A 16,196-nucleotide genomic window follows, 5' to 3' on the forward strand; every position below is an offset into this window, starting at 1 on the left:
TTTTCTGAGGTCACATGAGGAAACCGGGACTTCCTATTTCCAGCTCTTCAGCCCAAATGATCTTCTGGAAAAAACAAGCGAGCCTCACTAGGGGAAAGGTTACTGGAGAAGGGGTTACCACTTGTGTGGCCAAATTAGCTCACTGACAGATAGCATTCCTGACCCACTCATTTCTCTTCCCTGTCCTCTGGCCAGACATGTCACCCCTCAAGGGTGACAAAGAAGACCTGCCCCACTGGCTCCTCCCTCAGTCAGAAATTTCTTGGTGGGCTGCTTGATTTAAATCCTGGCTTGCAGATCATGACCTAAACTCTGCTGAAGGGGTTATCCTTGCGAGTTGAGGGAATTTCTGGGCCTCCTGCTGCGCAGGCCGAGGCAGGTTCTTGGAAAGGCCTGGCTAGAAGCCTGAATTATCTTTAGCTTGCCCACGCTGAAATTAAGGTGGGGACACCCGTGGAGGGAACAAATTCAGCAAAAGCTGGACGCGTCCCGACCTCTGTCCTCAGAGCCATTTGGACTCCTGCAGATGGAACAACATGAGCTTGAAGAATTCCTAGTGGACATTCCAACCCAAAATCTGTTTCGTACGTGAGGAATTTGAGGCTTGGAGACCTGACATGACCGCCCTGAGGACACGAAGCCCCGAGGCAGTGAGATGAGGACCACAAACCAGCGCTTTTCCTCACTGAGACGGCAGCCCCCCCCCCTACTCGGCGCTGTTCCCAACCAGCCCGTTCCTACAGAGCCACCCTTCCTTCCACTCAAACAGCAAGAAACATGAATTGAAGAAAAGAATTGCCTTTTCCTCATCCAACCAAAGGTGTCTTACCCATCTGACATTTGACCCTCTGACTTTTTTTTTTTTTTTACCTTTCAAACTGCACATTGTGCCCAGGTGTCCCACCCAGCACTCCCTCAAACCATTTGAGGCTCTGCACTTAAATTCACAGACCCCACTCGCGAGCTTCCTGCCCAAGGTGTGTGTGGGGAGGAGGAGCGGGGAGGGAAGGGGAGAAGGGGGGAACCAGGAGACTAGGAACACTAGGGAAAGAGGATTTTTGCCAGAGAACCCGCCCCTGCCTGCAGCCAGAGCTGTCCAGGCTGTGGGCGTGGGGGTGACCTGTATCCCATAAGCAGGCACTCCGTACAGGGCTGAGCCAGCACCGGGTGGGTCCTCTCTAAATGTTTACGAGCAGGGCCGCAACCTCCAGAGGAATGGAAGCCTTGCCCTGCCTGTTTACTGGGCCTTAGGCTCCAGCCTCAGCCTGCTGAAAGAGCCGTGGAAAGTAGGGGAAAGGTCAAGGGAAATAGTCTATCCCGTGCCCGGAACCGCCCTGGAATCTGGAAGCTGCTGGGTCCCATGTCTCTGGCTTTGTTCAGCAAGGTCACCTGCCAGAAGATGCAGGAAGCCAGACCGGGAAAGAGTCCAAGAATAGTCTGATCTTTCTGATACTTTGCCTTTGAGACAATACAACTGATCCCAAGGGGTCACTGTAACCTTTGTCCTCCTTTCTCCCCCATTTCATGGGAAAAGGACGTGTGCGTGCACGGGGCGGGGGGAGGAGGATGTGTCCTAGTCCTCCTCTACTTTCTCTTGTCTGGAATCTTCTTTATTCCCATTCTTTTAAGTTCTCAGGCTGGCCTGAGGTGGGGATTTAGGGGGGTGGCTGTGACCCCAAGGTAGACGCAGATACAGCTGGCCAGGTCCGGACGGCCCGTGTACGTGAGCCTGGGAGAAGGGCAAAAGGAGATTTTTCCATGTCTTTTACTTTTGTTCCTTGCTGATTTCTCCCTAGCCACAATCACAGGCTACAGTGTGACTGTGGGAAACCCCAGTGCCCGGCCCTCTGGCCCCTCCTCATACTGTCCGCTCAGAACACCTCTGAGAGCTAGAAAAGGAACGGACCAGTCATCGTGAGTTGCTCAATAACTGGAATGTTCTGTTTCTATTCCTGTTTCCTTCCCTGTTCTCTTGGCTGCTTCTGCCGTAACACCTACTACTGCAGCCATACCAGGCTTTTAAGGTGCTTTCCCTCCGCGGAGTCACAGCCCCTGTGCATTCTTTAGGACGAGGTCAGAAATATCTAACATTAGATCGCCAGTCAGTCACTTAACGCTGTAGGGAAAAGTCCGTCGGCCTGAACGCGGTTGGGGGATTTCTCGAAGGTTCTCCCGCATTTCGTCTTAACTAAGGCTTCCTGGTGTTTGGTAGGGTTGCTCCGACAGCATCCACGGCATCTCAGGGATCCGGAACCACCTCCCTCGCCAGCCCCTATCTGGACACGCAGCTAGGCCGTGACTGCTGCATGCCGAGTGGCTGGAACCAATCAGCGCATCTAGGGCTTCCCCAGAAGCCAATCAGAGCCTAGGGAAGTGACCTCACCCAAGGGAGCGCAGTGTGGGCGAGAAATCATCGCTCAGAGCTGTGAGTGTCCCCAAGTCACTCCACTTCTCCCCACCCGCCTTACTTCCTGTAAAGCAACACCGCCTACCGTCTCTCCCCCAAGAAGGGAATGAGAAAGGCTAACCAAATTCCACAAAGGGAGGCCCGCGAGAGAAAGCGCGGCTCAGCCACGGGGGCTCCTAGAGGTGGAGAATGGAATATTTAGGGGCTCCCACTGCAAAGACAAGCCTTTCGGAGCGGGGTCAGAAAGCGCGATGAAGAACCGGCAGCTCCTCCCTAGTCCCTCCCCGCACCTGTGTTCTTGACTCCCCACAAAAATAGCTGCAATCGTTCTTTGTAAACAAGGACAAGATCAAGGTCAAGTATGGGAAAGAGCGAGCCTGTGTCCCTGTGAACATGTTGTGAACACACACAATCACGTCGCCGTGGCCCGAGGACCAGAGACGCAGAAGCCAACTGGTCTCCGGGGTGCCTGTCGGCTATTTTCCACTACTCATTCTGCACGTCCCCGCAAACACATTTCCTGACCGCTCCTGGGCAGGGCTAGGTTGGGAGCAGGTGTCCCACCGTGGGTGTGGGAGGGAAGGGGCACGGGACAGGAAGGCTGTGACCCCTCAGGATGTCACGCTGGACCCTGACAGGTGAGGGAAGAATGGCTCAGCCCTTCATTCCCCCAGCCCTCTCCCACCAGGCCTCACCCTGGACAGAGAGACAGATAAAAACATTTTATTTAAAAATATAAAACTGGCCTTCTTCCTCCTAACAGCTCCACCCATGATGATCCCCACGAAGAACAATAAAAAACAGGGAGGGGTTGTCTCAGCTCTAACAACTCCAGTTCCTCATGTGACTGTTCTTTCTTCTTTCGACCTTTCATACTATTAAGACATGGGTCCTTTGCCCTTTGCCCAAGATATCAGAGGTGACACAGGGTGGAGGGAGGGGAAGGGTAGAAAAGAGAGTTGTCTGTCATCGTTCTCCATTTCTATCTCCAGGGACCAAACAGGTTATCTGGATTCTGAGCCAATGGTCCTCTTGTCCACAAAACCAAATAATAGGAACAGTTACTCTCTCCGTATCCTGCATCAAGATAGGAAGCTCCAGGGTGTTGTTCGGGGTCCTTCTTCAGTATATAGCCTCATCCATATTATCGTCACTGTCACCCCCAAAGTCCTCTCCATTGTCGAAATATGACATGATATAATCAGTTTCCTGAAACAGACAATGCATCCAGCTATGCTCTCGGCAGGCTCCTTCTCCCCGCGTGCCCGGCCCCCTCCCTGCCAACCACGCCGTTCCAGGCCGGGAAAAACCCCTTCCAGCTGTTGTCCACTCCTGGAGAAGATGAAGCGAAGGCCGCTGTCCTTTGAGAGGACTTTCTCCTTTGGTTCCCTAAGGGGACCCCCCCTGGTAGACAGAGTTGGGGTCCCCAGAGCTTACGAGGGCAAGAGAGAGGGGGCTGGGGGCGGAAGGGGGCCCCTTTACCTCTTCGTGCTCTTCCTCGTCATACTCTTCTTCTTCCTCTTCTTCCTTCTCTTCTTCTTCCTCTTTCTCCTCATCCTCCTCTGAAGTTACTTCTTCCTCCTTCTTCTCCAGGGTCTCATGTGAAGACGAATAGGAAGCCAAACTCAGACTCAACTGAGGCAGGCCCACGTGGGCCGGAGGGGAGGGATGGGCTTGGGCCCAAGTGGGCTCTGCGCATGTCCTCCTTACCTCTAGCTTCTGTATAGTTTCCTCCTTATCTTCGGTGGTCTTAGGGGGCTTCTTGGGGAGCAGAATGGTGGTCCCTGGTGAGGGGATCAAAAAGCGAACCATCAGAGGGCAAACTCCCCTGTTAGCTTTCTACCCACCTTCCTGCAGAGCCCATGTCACTCTGCTGCCCTCATGTGGCCACTCTGGCATCCAGCAATACTATTGGGAGGTCCGGGTAGGAATTGGAGGGGCTGGCGAGACCGCCCGCAGCCTCGGCCCATCGGCTGACGAGGGAAACCTCTCTTTCCTCTCCTTTTTCCAGATACACTCACGCTCCTTCTGCAGCTTCCGCACTCGGATCTTTAGCTCCCGGGGCAGACGTCGCCAGTCTGGGAATGGTGGGAATATAAAAGTCAGTAGGACCCTGCCTGGGGTCTCCTGGGCATGACGACCGGTTTTATAAAGGGAAGATCAGGGTCGGGCTAAAGGTGAGGAAGGAAGAGGTTGTGCCAAAGACGCCCGGAACAAGCCTGTGGCTTAGATGCCTCCTGGGGGTGGGGACTACTTAACAGGTTTTTGGGTAGAGCCTGAGCGTGTACCGGCTGAACAGGGTGGAGGAGGGGACAGGAGAGGGTGCGTGAGGCGGTGGCTTGGGGCGGCTCAATCGTTCGAAAGACTGGCGGGCCACGGAAGGGCCCGGCACCTACCGGGGTTCCAGTCGATGGCGTTGTCAATTGGCCCTGACATCTGATATTTGTCTGAATAACGCTCCACATCTGAGGGGTCAGAGGCCAAGGGTCAAAATTTTATCATTTCAGAGCCCTGGAACAGGGTTATTCCCGAGGGCCCGGCCTTCTCAACACTCAGGAATGGTCTGTCCCCTCAGCCTAAACCCAGAGCCCGGGAGGTCGGCTTCACTGAAGACCGTCAATACTCTTCTAGCCTGCCCCTCTACCGCACAAAATGACGACGCTTTTGTTGTCTCCCTTAACCCGAAGCCACGACTATATAGGGAGGTAGTACGTACAGTACAGTAAAAAGCACGAGGGAGCAAGCAACCAGGCTCCAATCTCCCCCCCACTCGTTGTCAGTGGGGCCCTTTCTCTCCCTGAGCTTCAGCTTCCCGGGCTTCAGGAGGGCTTCAGTGGTCCAGATTCTGCAATGTTGTACTTCCACGGCAGTTGGTAAATATCCGCTCTCCCAAGCCTCCCAAGGGCGCCCCCTTGCCCAGTCCCTCCTGGTCTCCCTGACCTCCCCACGATCCACGGGCCAGAGAGGTCATAGTTCATCTTTAGCAGGGCTTCTCAGAGACCCAGCACCAGCCTCTCTTCTGATCGGCTGGTGCCTGTAAATCCAGATTGTTGAAAACCATAATACATCCCTCCATTTATACCTGTGAAACGGGCATCTTAATACTTAACCTCCTACTGTCACAAGACTATTGTGAGACTCAACACGAGCGGTGAATACCATTATGCATTATTGTCCCCCCAGTTAGATGGTGAGCTCCTGAGCCTCTCCCGGCATCTCTGGCCCCTAGTAATGCTGAGCCGAAGACACTGCGAGCATTCCAACTGACCTCTCTTGGGGACAGCTGGCCTGATGAAGTAGGGGAGCTGCCTCATAGCCCCTCGTAGCTCCTGCTTCAACGCCAGGACATATTCCCCCTCCTCTCCCGAGGGCAGAGGCACTGGGTGGAACTCCAAGGGCTGAGGAGGCAGAGACAGTGGTCGGTCCAGGGAGAAGACGCCGGAGTGCGAATCCAGGAGGGTGTCTCCCCCCAGTGCAACCCAATGCTCCTAACGAGCAGAGGGCCACAGGAAAATGGGGGGATCAATGCAAGATTTTGAAAGCCGGGGAGCCGCGAGTGTGAGAAGTAAGGGTAGACACTTCCTTGCCTGGAAAACGTGCCATGTGAGAGTTGGGAGCACAGAGACAGGAAGGGGCAAAGGGAAAATGGTTTTACGATGGCCCCGGAGAAATCCAGGCTCACGCACGGTCAGCTAGTCAGCTGGGGGTACTCGGGGGACTTGGGAAGGGAGTGCGGACACTCACGGGGAAGAGTGGAGAAGGCTGCAGGGTGGGTGGGGGCAGAGCATCCCCCTTCCCAATGCCCACGGCCTCCATGTTGAAGGTCAACTGGCCCCGGCCCCGACCCCGGCCCCCACCCCGGCTGGCCATGGTGGAGGGGGCCTGGGTATTCAGAGATCCAGTGAGAAAAACCTGATAAAGACAAAAACAAAGAGAAAAAGTACAGCAGAATGGATTGGAAGCTAGGGAGGTACAAGACACTCAAACTTTTCCCCCCTGGGACCTGAAAGGCCAATGTAACTCAACAAAGTTTGACTGAGAAGGCATAGTGCCAGGCAGGGTAATTTTGATAATATAAACATGGATGAGACATGGTCCCAACAAGACAGATAATTGCAATATAGTATAACTGTAGCAGGAAGGGAAAGTGATTAGCTCCTTGAATAAAACTTCTCTACCCGCCTAAGATAATTTGATGTTTATCAGCATCTGCGTATCTGCACATGACCTTCGCATTCTTTCTCTTTCTGGCTTTCCAAACCCAGCCAAGCCACAGTGCAATCCAACGCAATGCATTTCAAGAAAACATTTATTAAGCATATTCTGTGAAAAAGGCAGTGTGCCAGGCACTGCAGGGGTACAGGGATAAGTCACCAGTCTCACTGTCAGTGGCCAGGGTGGGGGTGCAGAGCTGGGGGAGGGGGTGGTGTGGTGTTGGGGGAGAACCATTATGATCAAACTGATCTTTTTAAGTACCATTTGGAAGTACAGACCCTTAGAATTGGAAAAACCCATGGAGTTATCTAGTCCAAACCCCCTCTCAGTGCAGTATTCCAGTCTGTAAGTTGTTAGTCATTCAGCTTCTGATGGCCTTTTCCTAGAAAGAAGGTATCTATTCTTCTCTGAGGCAGCCCATTCCACTGTGATCGACTCTGATGAATGAAATGTTCCTCCTGCTACTGAACTGAACTCTGCCTCTTACCATCAATCCCAGTGAGAGGCAGCTAGGATGCTGAATAAATTACCAAATGAAAATGAACTTGAAAGAAATGCTCCCCAACTAGCAAAGAATACACCTAGCAACCAGACCTTGGTTTCTAACACCGTTTTTCAATAAAAGGAACCAGGGTTTCTTGGAGAAATGGCTGAATCTAAGACTAGGGCACGAAATATACAAGAGGAGCCTGAAGCATCTTGTAGTGCTTGAAAGTACTCAAAACAACAATGACGACGACCATACACACACACACACACACACTGATGGGGCTATGTCAAAGGGGCATAGGAATCAACTTAAAGAGCTCCCAATGGCCAAAGCTGAAAAAGTTGAGCAATAAAATAAAGCGATACTGAATTCTAATCCTAAAGTATAAAATATCCATGAGTCCCTACTAATATAAATAAATGATCGGATGAATTAATACACAGAGGAGAAAAGGCAAAGCTCTCATGCGGAATTCCAAATAAATTATGTAGACTCCCCTACGGAGCCGGGGCGGGACGGGGAGTAGGTGGAACTCCCCCTCCTTGAGTGTGGGCTGTGTATAGGGAATTTTGTCCAATACAATTTTGGAAAGGGGGATTAATAACTTTAAGTGGAGAAACTGAACAAACACTTTCAGTCTGGGGACCAAGGTCAACATCGACAATATTAAATCATGTTGTTAGTATGACCACTTCATATGATGTGATGAAGTGGCACTTTATCACTTTACTTCTGTGACCTTCCTCCCTGAATCCATGACCCCAATCTAACTAGGGGGAAAAAAAAAATCAGACGAATTCCAGCAGAGGAGCAACCTATCACATACCTGAGCAGTAGCCTTTAAAACTGCCACAGACACCCAAAATGAGGACGATCCCTGCTTCTGCTGTAGAAGAGGAAGAGCTGGCCTCGTAGTGGCATTCTTAAAAATAAAGAACACCATTTATTCTAGAAAACTTGGAAACCCATAAAGACATAAAAAAAAATACTTATTATTTCATGATGACCACTACATAGTGATAACTACTATTAATATTTTAATATGTATCCTTTCAATTTCATTTGTGTGTATACATACATACGTGTGTGTGCGCACATGTATACACACACAGACATACATAATAGGACCAATGACAGCTAAATGTAATGTGGTGTACTGAATGGGATCCTGGAACAGAAAAGAACATTAGGTAAAACTGAGGAAATATGAATCAAGTGTATCCTTAAGTAATTACAAATGTATCGATATGTTTTCATAATTGTAACTAACGTCCTGTACTAACACATGATGCTAATGATAGCGGAAAATGTGCCAGGGCCTATAGGAACTTTTGGTACTATCTGCTCAGCTTTTCAGTAAATATAAAATTGTTTTAAAAAATAAAATCGATTAATAATAAAAAAAAGAAACTTGAATAGCAATTCAAAATTCATAGTTTCTCAGACCATCCTTGTTTTCCATGATCTTGACAGTTTTGATGAGTACTGCTCGGGGATATAATAGGACGCATGTCTGCTGGAATTTGTCTAATGTTTTTCTCCTAATTAGACTGGGGTTATAGACTTGGAGGAGGAGGATCACAGAGGTAAAGTACCATTTCATCACATTATATTAAGGGTGCATATAACAACATGTTAGGGAACAATAAGGGACAAAACAGTATATAGTTGTTCTTCAATTAATAGCAAACAAATATGCTAGACAAGAAATATATAGCTCAGTGAAGGGCATTCACAAAAAATCATTTGGTTAAAAAAAATTAAAAAATAAGGTACTCTAAGTGGACACACACACACACACACACAAATAAAATATTCTTAAAGGATATACACCAAAATTTAACACTGGTTAATTTGAAGTGATCTGTTTTGTTGTTGTTATTTGTATTTTAAGGTTTTCTTTTATATCGAATGGGTATTGTTTTTGTAATAAGAAAAATATTGATTTAAATTAAAAAATATAAAGTAACAGAAGAGTAGATCGATCTAATAATATGCAGCAGGAAGGGGAGGGTAGAAAAGCACGTGTCTGGGGAATCTGGACAGTGTTCTTTATTTTTAAGACTATTACCACTGGGACACCTCGCCCTCTTTTACAATGGAAGTGTGGAATGCATTTTATCAAGCTGTACATTTGTTTAGAATATCCGTTGAATAGTAATCGAGGAACAAATCTGCCAAAATGGAATGGCCTACAGTGAGATAGTAAGTTCGCTTACTAATGACGTTTCGGTAGAAGGTGGATGACAATTTACTAAGTGCAGTTGATCAGAGGTAGCACGCATACCTAGAGTAGAGGAATCGCTCTGATCCCCATTGTCTAGCATGTGTCTGGCATATAGTAGATGCTCAATAAATACCTGTCGAATGAATAAACATACGATTCCTAAGGGCCCTTCCAAACTTGAGACCTTGTGATTCATAAAGCCTCCCCTCACCATCCTAGTCCTACGAGCAACTGTATTATGAACTACTAATTTAAGAGATCTTAATTATACACTGTATTGCGTTTTATTTCGTCTTTTATTAATTGTTCCCCAATTACATTAGGAGTTTTAATTCTGCATCCCCAGTCAATTCCATTCAATTAACCTTTATTGGGCACTGTGTATTAAGTACTAGAACTTGCCCTACAGAACCTTATATTCTAAGAAGAATAGAAACATTGAAGAGAGAGCATGCACTTAAGCGCTCTAAGAGAACTATGCGTAAAATGCTATCATCAGACTGGGGAACAATTAATTCTGCAAAAAAACAGGTCCAGGAAAGCTACATTTAGGAAGGAGGTATTCATTCGTCTGAGTCTTGATAGACAGCAGGAGTCTGTCAGGCTCTTAGGGAGATAATATTAATAGATTCAGGGGAAGTCGATGCCATTGCAAAGAGTCGGAGGTACAAGAATGAGTCTCACTTTCTGTTTTAATATCTCTCGCCTACGGTTCTCTGCTATACGATCAATACAGCAAGAGGAGCCCAGTGGAGAAAGGGTATGGAGGACTGATGCCCCGGACCGCTGGAAAGCGTTGTCTATCGAACCTGCAGCTTGGCCCTGGAGAACTAGTTTGGGAAATGTGGGACCGAACCAGCTCAAAGCCACCAGATCGGAACCTTACCTGCTGTCCCTCCCCCACGCGGAGCCCAAGCCGCAGGCAAGTTGAAATTTGCTTGTCTTCCTTGAGCTGGTGGTGTCCTGGGTCCGCCTCCCGGAGCTCCCCATTGGTGAATTCTCCCGGCCAATCTAGGCGAAGAGGTCCGCCCACTGGAAGCCGAGGAGGAGACGCAGGGAGGGAGGGAGAGAGTCAGCCGGAACCAGGCTTGGGGAGCCCCGCGCGGAGACAGGTGGGGTTGCAGAAGCAACCGAGGGTCAGTGCTTTCCAACCTCGTCTCAGATGGAGGAGCCCCTGGCTGGCGAGAGTTCACAGAGGCAACCCGACACTCAGATCTCACCGAGGGACTCTGTCGACCAAGCTCTCATAGAGAAATGAACCTCTATGAAACCTGCTCATTAGGGATCAGTGTTTTTGTGGCTCTGGCTTCATAGCTTGGCCTCTCCTCCATTACTCCAGCCTTCCCTTCAATCCTACCCTGCTTCTCTTTAGCACCACCAATGAATACTTCTTTTGTAAAAAAAAAAAAAAAAAAAAAAAAAAAAATTCCTGTGGGTTGCTGCCATGTCTGTGAGAAGATGGGAAGAAGGTTCGGGGAAGGAGGGGTCAGGAATCATAGGACCAGAGTTCGGGAAGCAGAGGAGGAAATCAGTGTTTTTCTGCATTTTCTACTATCTTGCAGCTCCTCTCAGCCCCTTGATAAAGTGGGGAGCGGTGTGTGTGTGTGTGTTGGGCAGGGGGAGACCTACTTTCACAAAAACAGAAACAGAGGGAGAGTCAGGAACCATATATCCCCGAAGTCAGAGGAAATGGCCCCAAGGGTGGAAGCCTCTGAGTTTGGAAGGCTGGATCCAGGTGTAGTGACAAATGCCCGGTCTTTGGAACGGGACAGAAACAGAACTGTGAGGCTTTGGAGAACTTGCTTAACTTTCCTAAGTCTCAGTTCTTTATCTATAACCAAGGATAGTTCCTACTGTATACTGTTGTTGTGAAGATTGCAGATAATGTCTGTCAAGTACTTGGCACACAGTTGATGTCCAATCAATAATAGCTGGTAAAACGGATAGCTAGCTGCCCTGCAAATAGTTCTCTTTCCTCCTCTCCAGGAATACTATTTTTAGCATCTTGTGTCTGGTGGCCTCCAGCCTCTGAATTCTCTCAGGTGAGTTTCCCAAATCCTTAGGATTTTTTCTTCAGCCCTCACTTCCCCTGATGCCTTCCAGCTGGACACAAACTCATCCCTAAAATATGCAGATGGAAGCTATGGTAACCATGGAGACAGGGCAGGTGGCAAGGAGAAGCAGAGAGAGGGGGGGAAAGAAACCGATCACAACAAATGGGAAAAGACCTAAGGAGCGATTTGGACAGAGACTTTCAAGCAAGATGAAAAGATAATGAGACGAAGCAAGACAGATGCGATGAGAGAGGATGTGTTACAACGTTCTCTCCTTTCTCTGCTCTGTTTCTATCCCTCACGCCGAATATGGGGAGGAAGCGTCAGGGAATGCCCATTCCTGTATCTAAAAATGACCAGATAGCCACCCTCCTCATACTTAGCTAAGAGGTTGGTAGAAAGGGGCTGAGGTCCAAGTGTGTCTGTGCTGTGTGTTCCGTTTTGGGGGAGGCGGAGTGAGGATGTACCGCGGTGTCTGACTCCAGCTCCCCTGGCATTTAAACTACGAGAAGCCAGCCAGATCTCTTGCCTCTCTCTGCACAGTACGGACCCCGGCTGTGGATCCCAATCGCTTCCTCTCACCAGTGTGCACGGGGTGACCTGTGCGGTCCGCGGTAGGTCAGGTCTGGCGCACAGGCGCGCATAGGCACACCAAGCGCGGAGCATGGGGATCTGAAGCTCCATGAAGAACCGGGATGGTCCCAGTCTGGGTCGCGGAGGAATCTCCTAAGGAACATTTAGGTTTGTTGGGGCCGAGGGGTGGTCGATTGAGCAAGGGAAGTCAGGATTGGTGTCTCTAGGTTTAGAGGCTTTATGCGTGCATGGGTGGGGGAGCGGTTTGGTGCCGGACGCCCCCACCCACAGAGACTAGGCTATAAATAGCAAGGCAGAGCTCCGCCCTTCGCACCCCCCCCACCCCAGCTTCTCTCCTCCCGAGCCGGCGCTGTGCCCGGGGCGCACCGGGAGGAGGGACCAGGATCCGGTGCCCCGGCGCAGATACTGACACCAAGGGAATCCGGGCGCCCCCCCACACACACACACGCCATGTGGGCCCCCGGGAACCCGGCTCCGCCGCCCCGGCTGCCGGGTGGCCCTGGCTTGGGTCCTGGCCGGGCGGAGATTCTGCGGACATTCAGGTATCTGGGCGCACAGCCTGGGAGGGGTGAGAGCTAGGAGTGATGGGGAACGTAGCAGGGGCGAAAGAAACCCCCAATTGTCCCCCACCCATTTTAGGTCCCAAATGCAAGCTGCTTCCCTCCCCCCATTCCATTTATGGGGCTGTGGCAACCTACAAGAGGTTAGGAATGGGTATGTGTGTGAATGTAGGGGTGCATGTGCGTGGGTGGGTGGTGTTCAGCCTCCTAGAAAGGGGGATTCCAAGTGCGGATAAGAAAAGGGGGGTGCTGGAAAGGTCTGGTGAGCCGTGGGGTGAGGGTGGGGGTGCGAAGATCTGCGCGTGCACGTACGCATTTGCACGCGCGCTCGCCCTTCCCACCTCCTCAGGCATGCGCTGGGGGGAGGGGGGCGGCTCGGAGGCATGAGTTAGTAGGACCGTGTGCCGCGCAGTGGCGATCGCCCCCGCCCCACGCCGGGCCCGTCCACCGCTGCCTCAGTTTCCCCGCCTGACTCCGTCAGTAAGACCTCTGTCTTTCTCGCAGGGATTGGCTTCGCCACTGAGCCCTCAGGCCTCTGCCAGCCACCACCCCCACGCCCCTAGCCTTCCTCGGCAGGTCCCGGTCCCGGCTCCACCGGTGCGCTCGCGCCAGCCGCAGCCATGCTGCACACCGAGGGCCACGCTCTCCTTCGGGCCGTGGGTCAGGGTAAGCTCCGCTTGGCCCGCTTGCTTCTGGAGGGGGGAGCCTACGTGAATGAGGGTGATGCCCAGGGGGAGACTGCGCTGATGGCGGCCTGTCGGGCCCGCTACGACGACCCCCAGAACAAGGCTCGCATGGTACGCTACCTCCTGGAGCAAGGCGCGGACCCCAACATCGCAGACCGCCTGGGGCGCACCGCCCTCATGCACGCTTGCGCCGGCGGCGGGGGCGCCGCGGTGGCCTCGCTGCTCCTGGCCCACGGCGCAGACCCCTCAGTCCGAGATCACGCGGGAGCCTCGGCGCTTGTCCACGCCCTGGACCGCGGGGACCGCGAGACCCTCGCCACGCTGCTGGACGCCTGCAAGGCCAAGGGCACGGAGGTCATCATCATCACCACCGACACCTCGCCCTCGGGCACCAAGAAGACCAGGCAGTATCTCAATTCCCCACCGTCGCCGGGGGTAGAGGACCCCGCTCCCGCTCCTCCGAGCCCGGGGGTCTGCACCTCCCCCTCGGAAATCCAGCTGCAGACTGCAGGGGGAGGACGGGGCTTGATATCGCCTCGCACCCAGGAAGAAGAGGAGAAGCGGGACGTCTTTGAATTCCCTCTTCCTAAGCCCCCCGACGACCCCTCCCCCTCTGAGCCGCTCCCCAAACCACCCCGTCACCCTCCAAAACCACTCAAAAGGCTGAACTCCGAGCCCTGGGGCCTAGTGGCTCCTCCTCAACCGGTCCCGCCCGCGGAAGGGAGGCCGGGGTTGGAGCGCCTGACCGCCGAGTTCAACGGCCTGACCCTGACCGGTCGACCGCGTCTTTCCAGACGCCACAGCACCGAAGGCCCCGAGGACCCGCCCCCGTGGGCGGAGAAAGTGATGGGTGGGGGTCCCCTCTCTCGCCGAAACACAGCACCAGAAGCTCAGGAGTCTGGTCCCGCTTCAGGGCTGAGGCAGAAACTGAGCCGCATGGAGCCGGTGGAGCTCGACACCCCCGGAAATATGTGCCCCGACTCGCCGGAGTGCAGCCGCCCGTCCCTGGAGCGCCGCCGCTACAGCGCCTCCCCGTTGCCGCTCCCGCTGGCGGGCTCGGCTCCCTCCCCGCGCCAGTCCCAGGAGAGTCTGCCCGGGGCCGTGTCTCCGCTGAGCGGGCGGAGGCGGAGCCCCGGGCTGCTGGAGCGGAGGGGCTCGGGGACGCTGCTCCTGGACCACATCTCGCAAACGCGGCCTGGGTTCCTGCCCCCGCTCAACGTCAGCCCCCACCCTCCCATCCCCGACATTCGCCCCCAGCCCGGAGGTCGGGCGCCTTCGCTGCCCGCTCCTCCCCAGGCGGGAGCGCCGGGCTCTCCCAGGACCAAGCGAAAGCTGGTGAGGCGCCACTCCATGCAGACTGAGCAGATCCGCCTGCTAGGGGGCTTCCAGAGTCTAGGGGGGCCAGGGGAGCCAGGGCGCTGAGAGGAGTGAGAGGAGCCGAGGAGGGTGGGGATGAGCACCTGGACGGGACAGGTGAGAGAACCAGCTCACACACACACCGCGGACACAGGGGTCTCTTGCATGTGCTCATGGGCACGGTGCACGCACACATGGGCAAACGTGTCCGCAGCACAGCTACTCTTATCTGCAGGGAAGGGTAAATACTCTATTTATTGGTCATATAGACACATGCATTCATGCCCTGATCATTGCACATGCGTACGGGATCCCTTGTGTACCCACAGGCACAGCGCGCACTGGGCCACTTGTGCTAGGGCCCCAAATGGGTCCTGGGCCGAACTCACTTGCATTTGTTCCGAAGCAGTAGGTAGGGAACCCCTACTTATGGGTAGTCTCCAAACTCTGCTCTCCTGCAGAAGCAATTCCTTGCTTTCCACTACACCCTGCGACACAGCCCGCTCATGATTTTGCACACTCTACCCAGTTCGTGAAGATCCCACCCTGCCCTGCAGGTCTACGCTTCTCTCTCCGGGCCTGGCTCCTTGTTCTCACCTGTTTCCAGCCCTAACCACTGTTCAGGATATCTTCCCCACTCTCCTTGGGGGTTTCCTGCAGCAACCCCCAGCCTCAGTTCTGCTGCTGCCCTTCCTGCTCTCAGCTTTACTTCTCCACTTCCTGCTTTTTATTCCCTCCCTGTCCCCCCAACTGATACAACAGGTTGTCTCATTTTCTCAGGGGGTGGGTCATGGGCTCTAAGCTGCTCTTCTGTATGTCTGAGCTTATGAACACCCCCGCAGGTAGAAGTGGGGAGTAACACTAAATCACTCCTCTCTCCACTTGACATATCAAATAAATGTGTTCAGAAGTCTCTGTTTTGTCACTTCTACCTGGGGGTGTGGGGTGTCGGAAAGGAGGAATGGGGGAGGAAGGGTGCTGCTAACTACAGCTATAGTGATTTAGGGGATGCTTAGAGGCCCCCCCCCCACCTTTCCAGGAGACCAACTGACCAACTGTGGTTATAGAAGGAAAGGCAGGAGTCCTGGGTCCTTAAGGTTTTAAGGCATTTGACAAGGTTCCGTTCTCCCGGCCTCCCCTATGTCCGGCCTCAAATTCTTTAAGATTCCTACAAAGAGTTCCCCCCACCACAACCACCATCAGCAGATATATCCCAGTAGGTTAACTGTCCCTCTTCCAAGCTTCCTGTTTCTTGATCACGCATAGTATTTCCTTGGGGTTTGTCTAACTTTCATCTCACCAGGTCCATTTTACCCATTTCCTTCTGCTTCTGGCTTCTACATCCCCATCCTTGATTTCAGAGCCATTGTAGGGCGAAGAGAGCTATTTAGAGAAAGAGAGAGGGGGGAGGGAGAGAGAGGGACAGACACATACGGGGAGGTCGGGAGGGGGTGGAAGGAAGGAGTTTTTACAACCTTATTTAGGTAAAAATGGCATGATGGTCAACTGACAAAGTGTGTGTGGTGTGTGTGTGTGTTTACATGCACATGTAAGAGTAATCAGAGGAACCCAGCCTGACAGATCCTATGAACAAGGGTGCCCGTCCC

General features: G+C 52.4%; 2 protein-coding genes across 7 annotated transcripts; one reads left to right on the plus strand and one right to left on the minus strand.

Annotated features, from left to right (window-relative positions):
* Positions 1–1,037: 1,037 nt before the first annotated feature.
* On the minus strand, positions 1,038–12,264 carry POLR3GL (RNA polymerase III subunit GL). 4 transcript variants are annotated; one of them, XM_036234964.1, is made up of 9 exons: positions 11,194–12,264; positions 10,226–10,371; positions 7,939–8,034; positions 5,676–5,805; positions 4,804–4,872; positions 4,429–4,485; positions 4,118–4,191; positions 3,890–4,003; positions 1,038–3,616 (listed from the first exon to the last, which is right to left on the minus strand). In XM_036234964.1, coding segments are annotated over exons 1-9 (774 nt in total). In that variant the 5' UTR covers positions 11,195–12,264; the 3' UTR covers positions 1,038–3,529. The 4 variants fall into 4 exon arrangements, with proteins under 4 accessions (XP_036090857.1, XP_015998473.1, XP_036090858.1 ...); XM_016142987.2 differs by lacking the exon at positions 11,194–12,264 and adding an exon at positions 6,152–6,319 and having other exon boundaries at positions 10,226–10,409; XM_036234965.1 differs by lacking the exon at positions 7,939–8,034 and having other exon boundaries at positions 11,194–12,260.
* Positions 12,041–15,502, plus strand: ANKRD34A (ankyrin repeat domain 34A). 3 transcript variants are annotated; one of them, XM_016142902.2, is made up of 3 exons: positions 12,473–12,529; positions 12,627–12,701; positions 13,052–15,502. In XM_016142902.2, the coding sequence occupies exon 3, from the start codon at positions 13,168–13,170 to the stop codon at positions 14,653–14,655; it is 1,488 nt and encodes a 495-aa protein (XP_015998388.2). In that variant the 5' UTR covers positions 12,473–12,529; positions 12,627–12,701; positions 13,052–13,167; the 3' UTR covers positions 14,656–15,502. The 3 variants fall into 3 exon arrangements, with proteins under 3 accessions (XP_015998397.2, XP_015998378.2, XP_015998388.2); XM_016142911.2 differs by lacking the exons at positions 12,473–12,529; positions 12,627–12,701 and adding an exon at positions 12,041–12,134; XM_016142892.2 differs by lacking the exon at positions 12,627–12,701 and having other exon boundaries at positions 12,427–12,529.
* The last annotated feature ends 694 nt before the right edge of the window (positions 15,503–16,196 follow it).

Source organism: Rousettus aegyptiacus, unplaced genomic scaffold (assembly GCF_014176215.1).
Source record: "Rousettus aegyptiacus isolate mRouAeg1 unplaced genomic scaffold, mRouAeg1.p scaffold_m13_p_17, whole genome shotgun sequence".
NCBI lineage: Eukaryota > Metazoa > Chordata > Mammalia > Chiroptera > Pteropodidae > Rousettus > Rousettus aegyptiacus.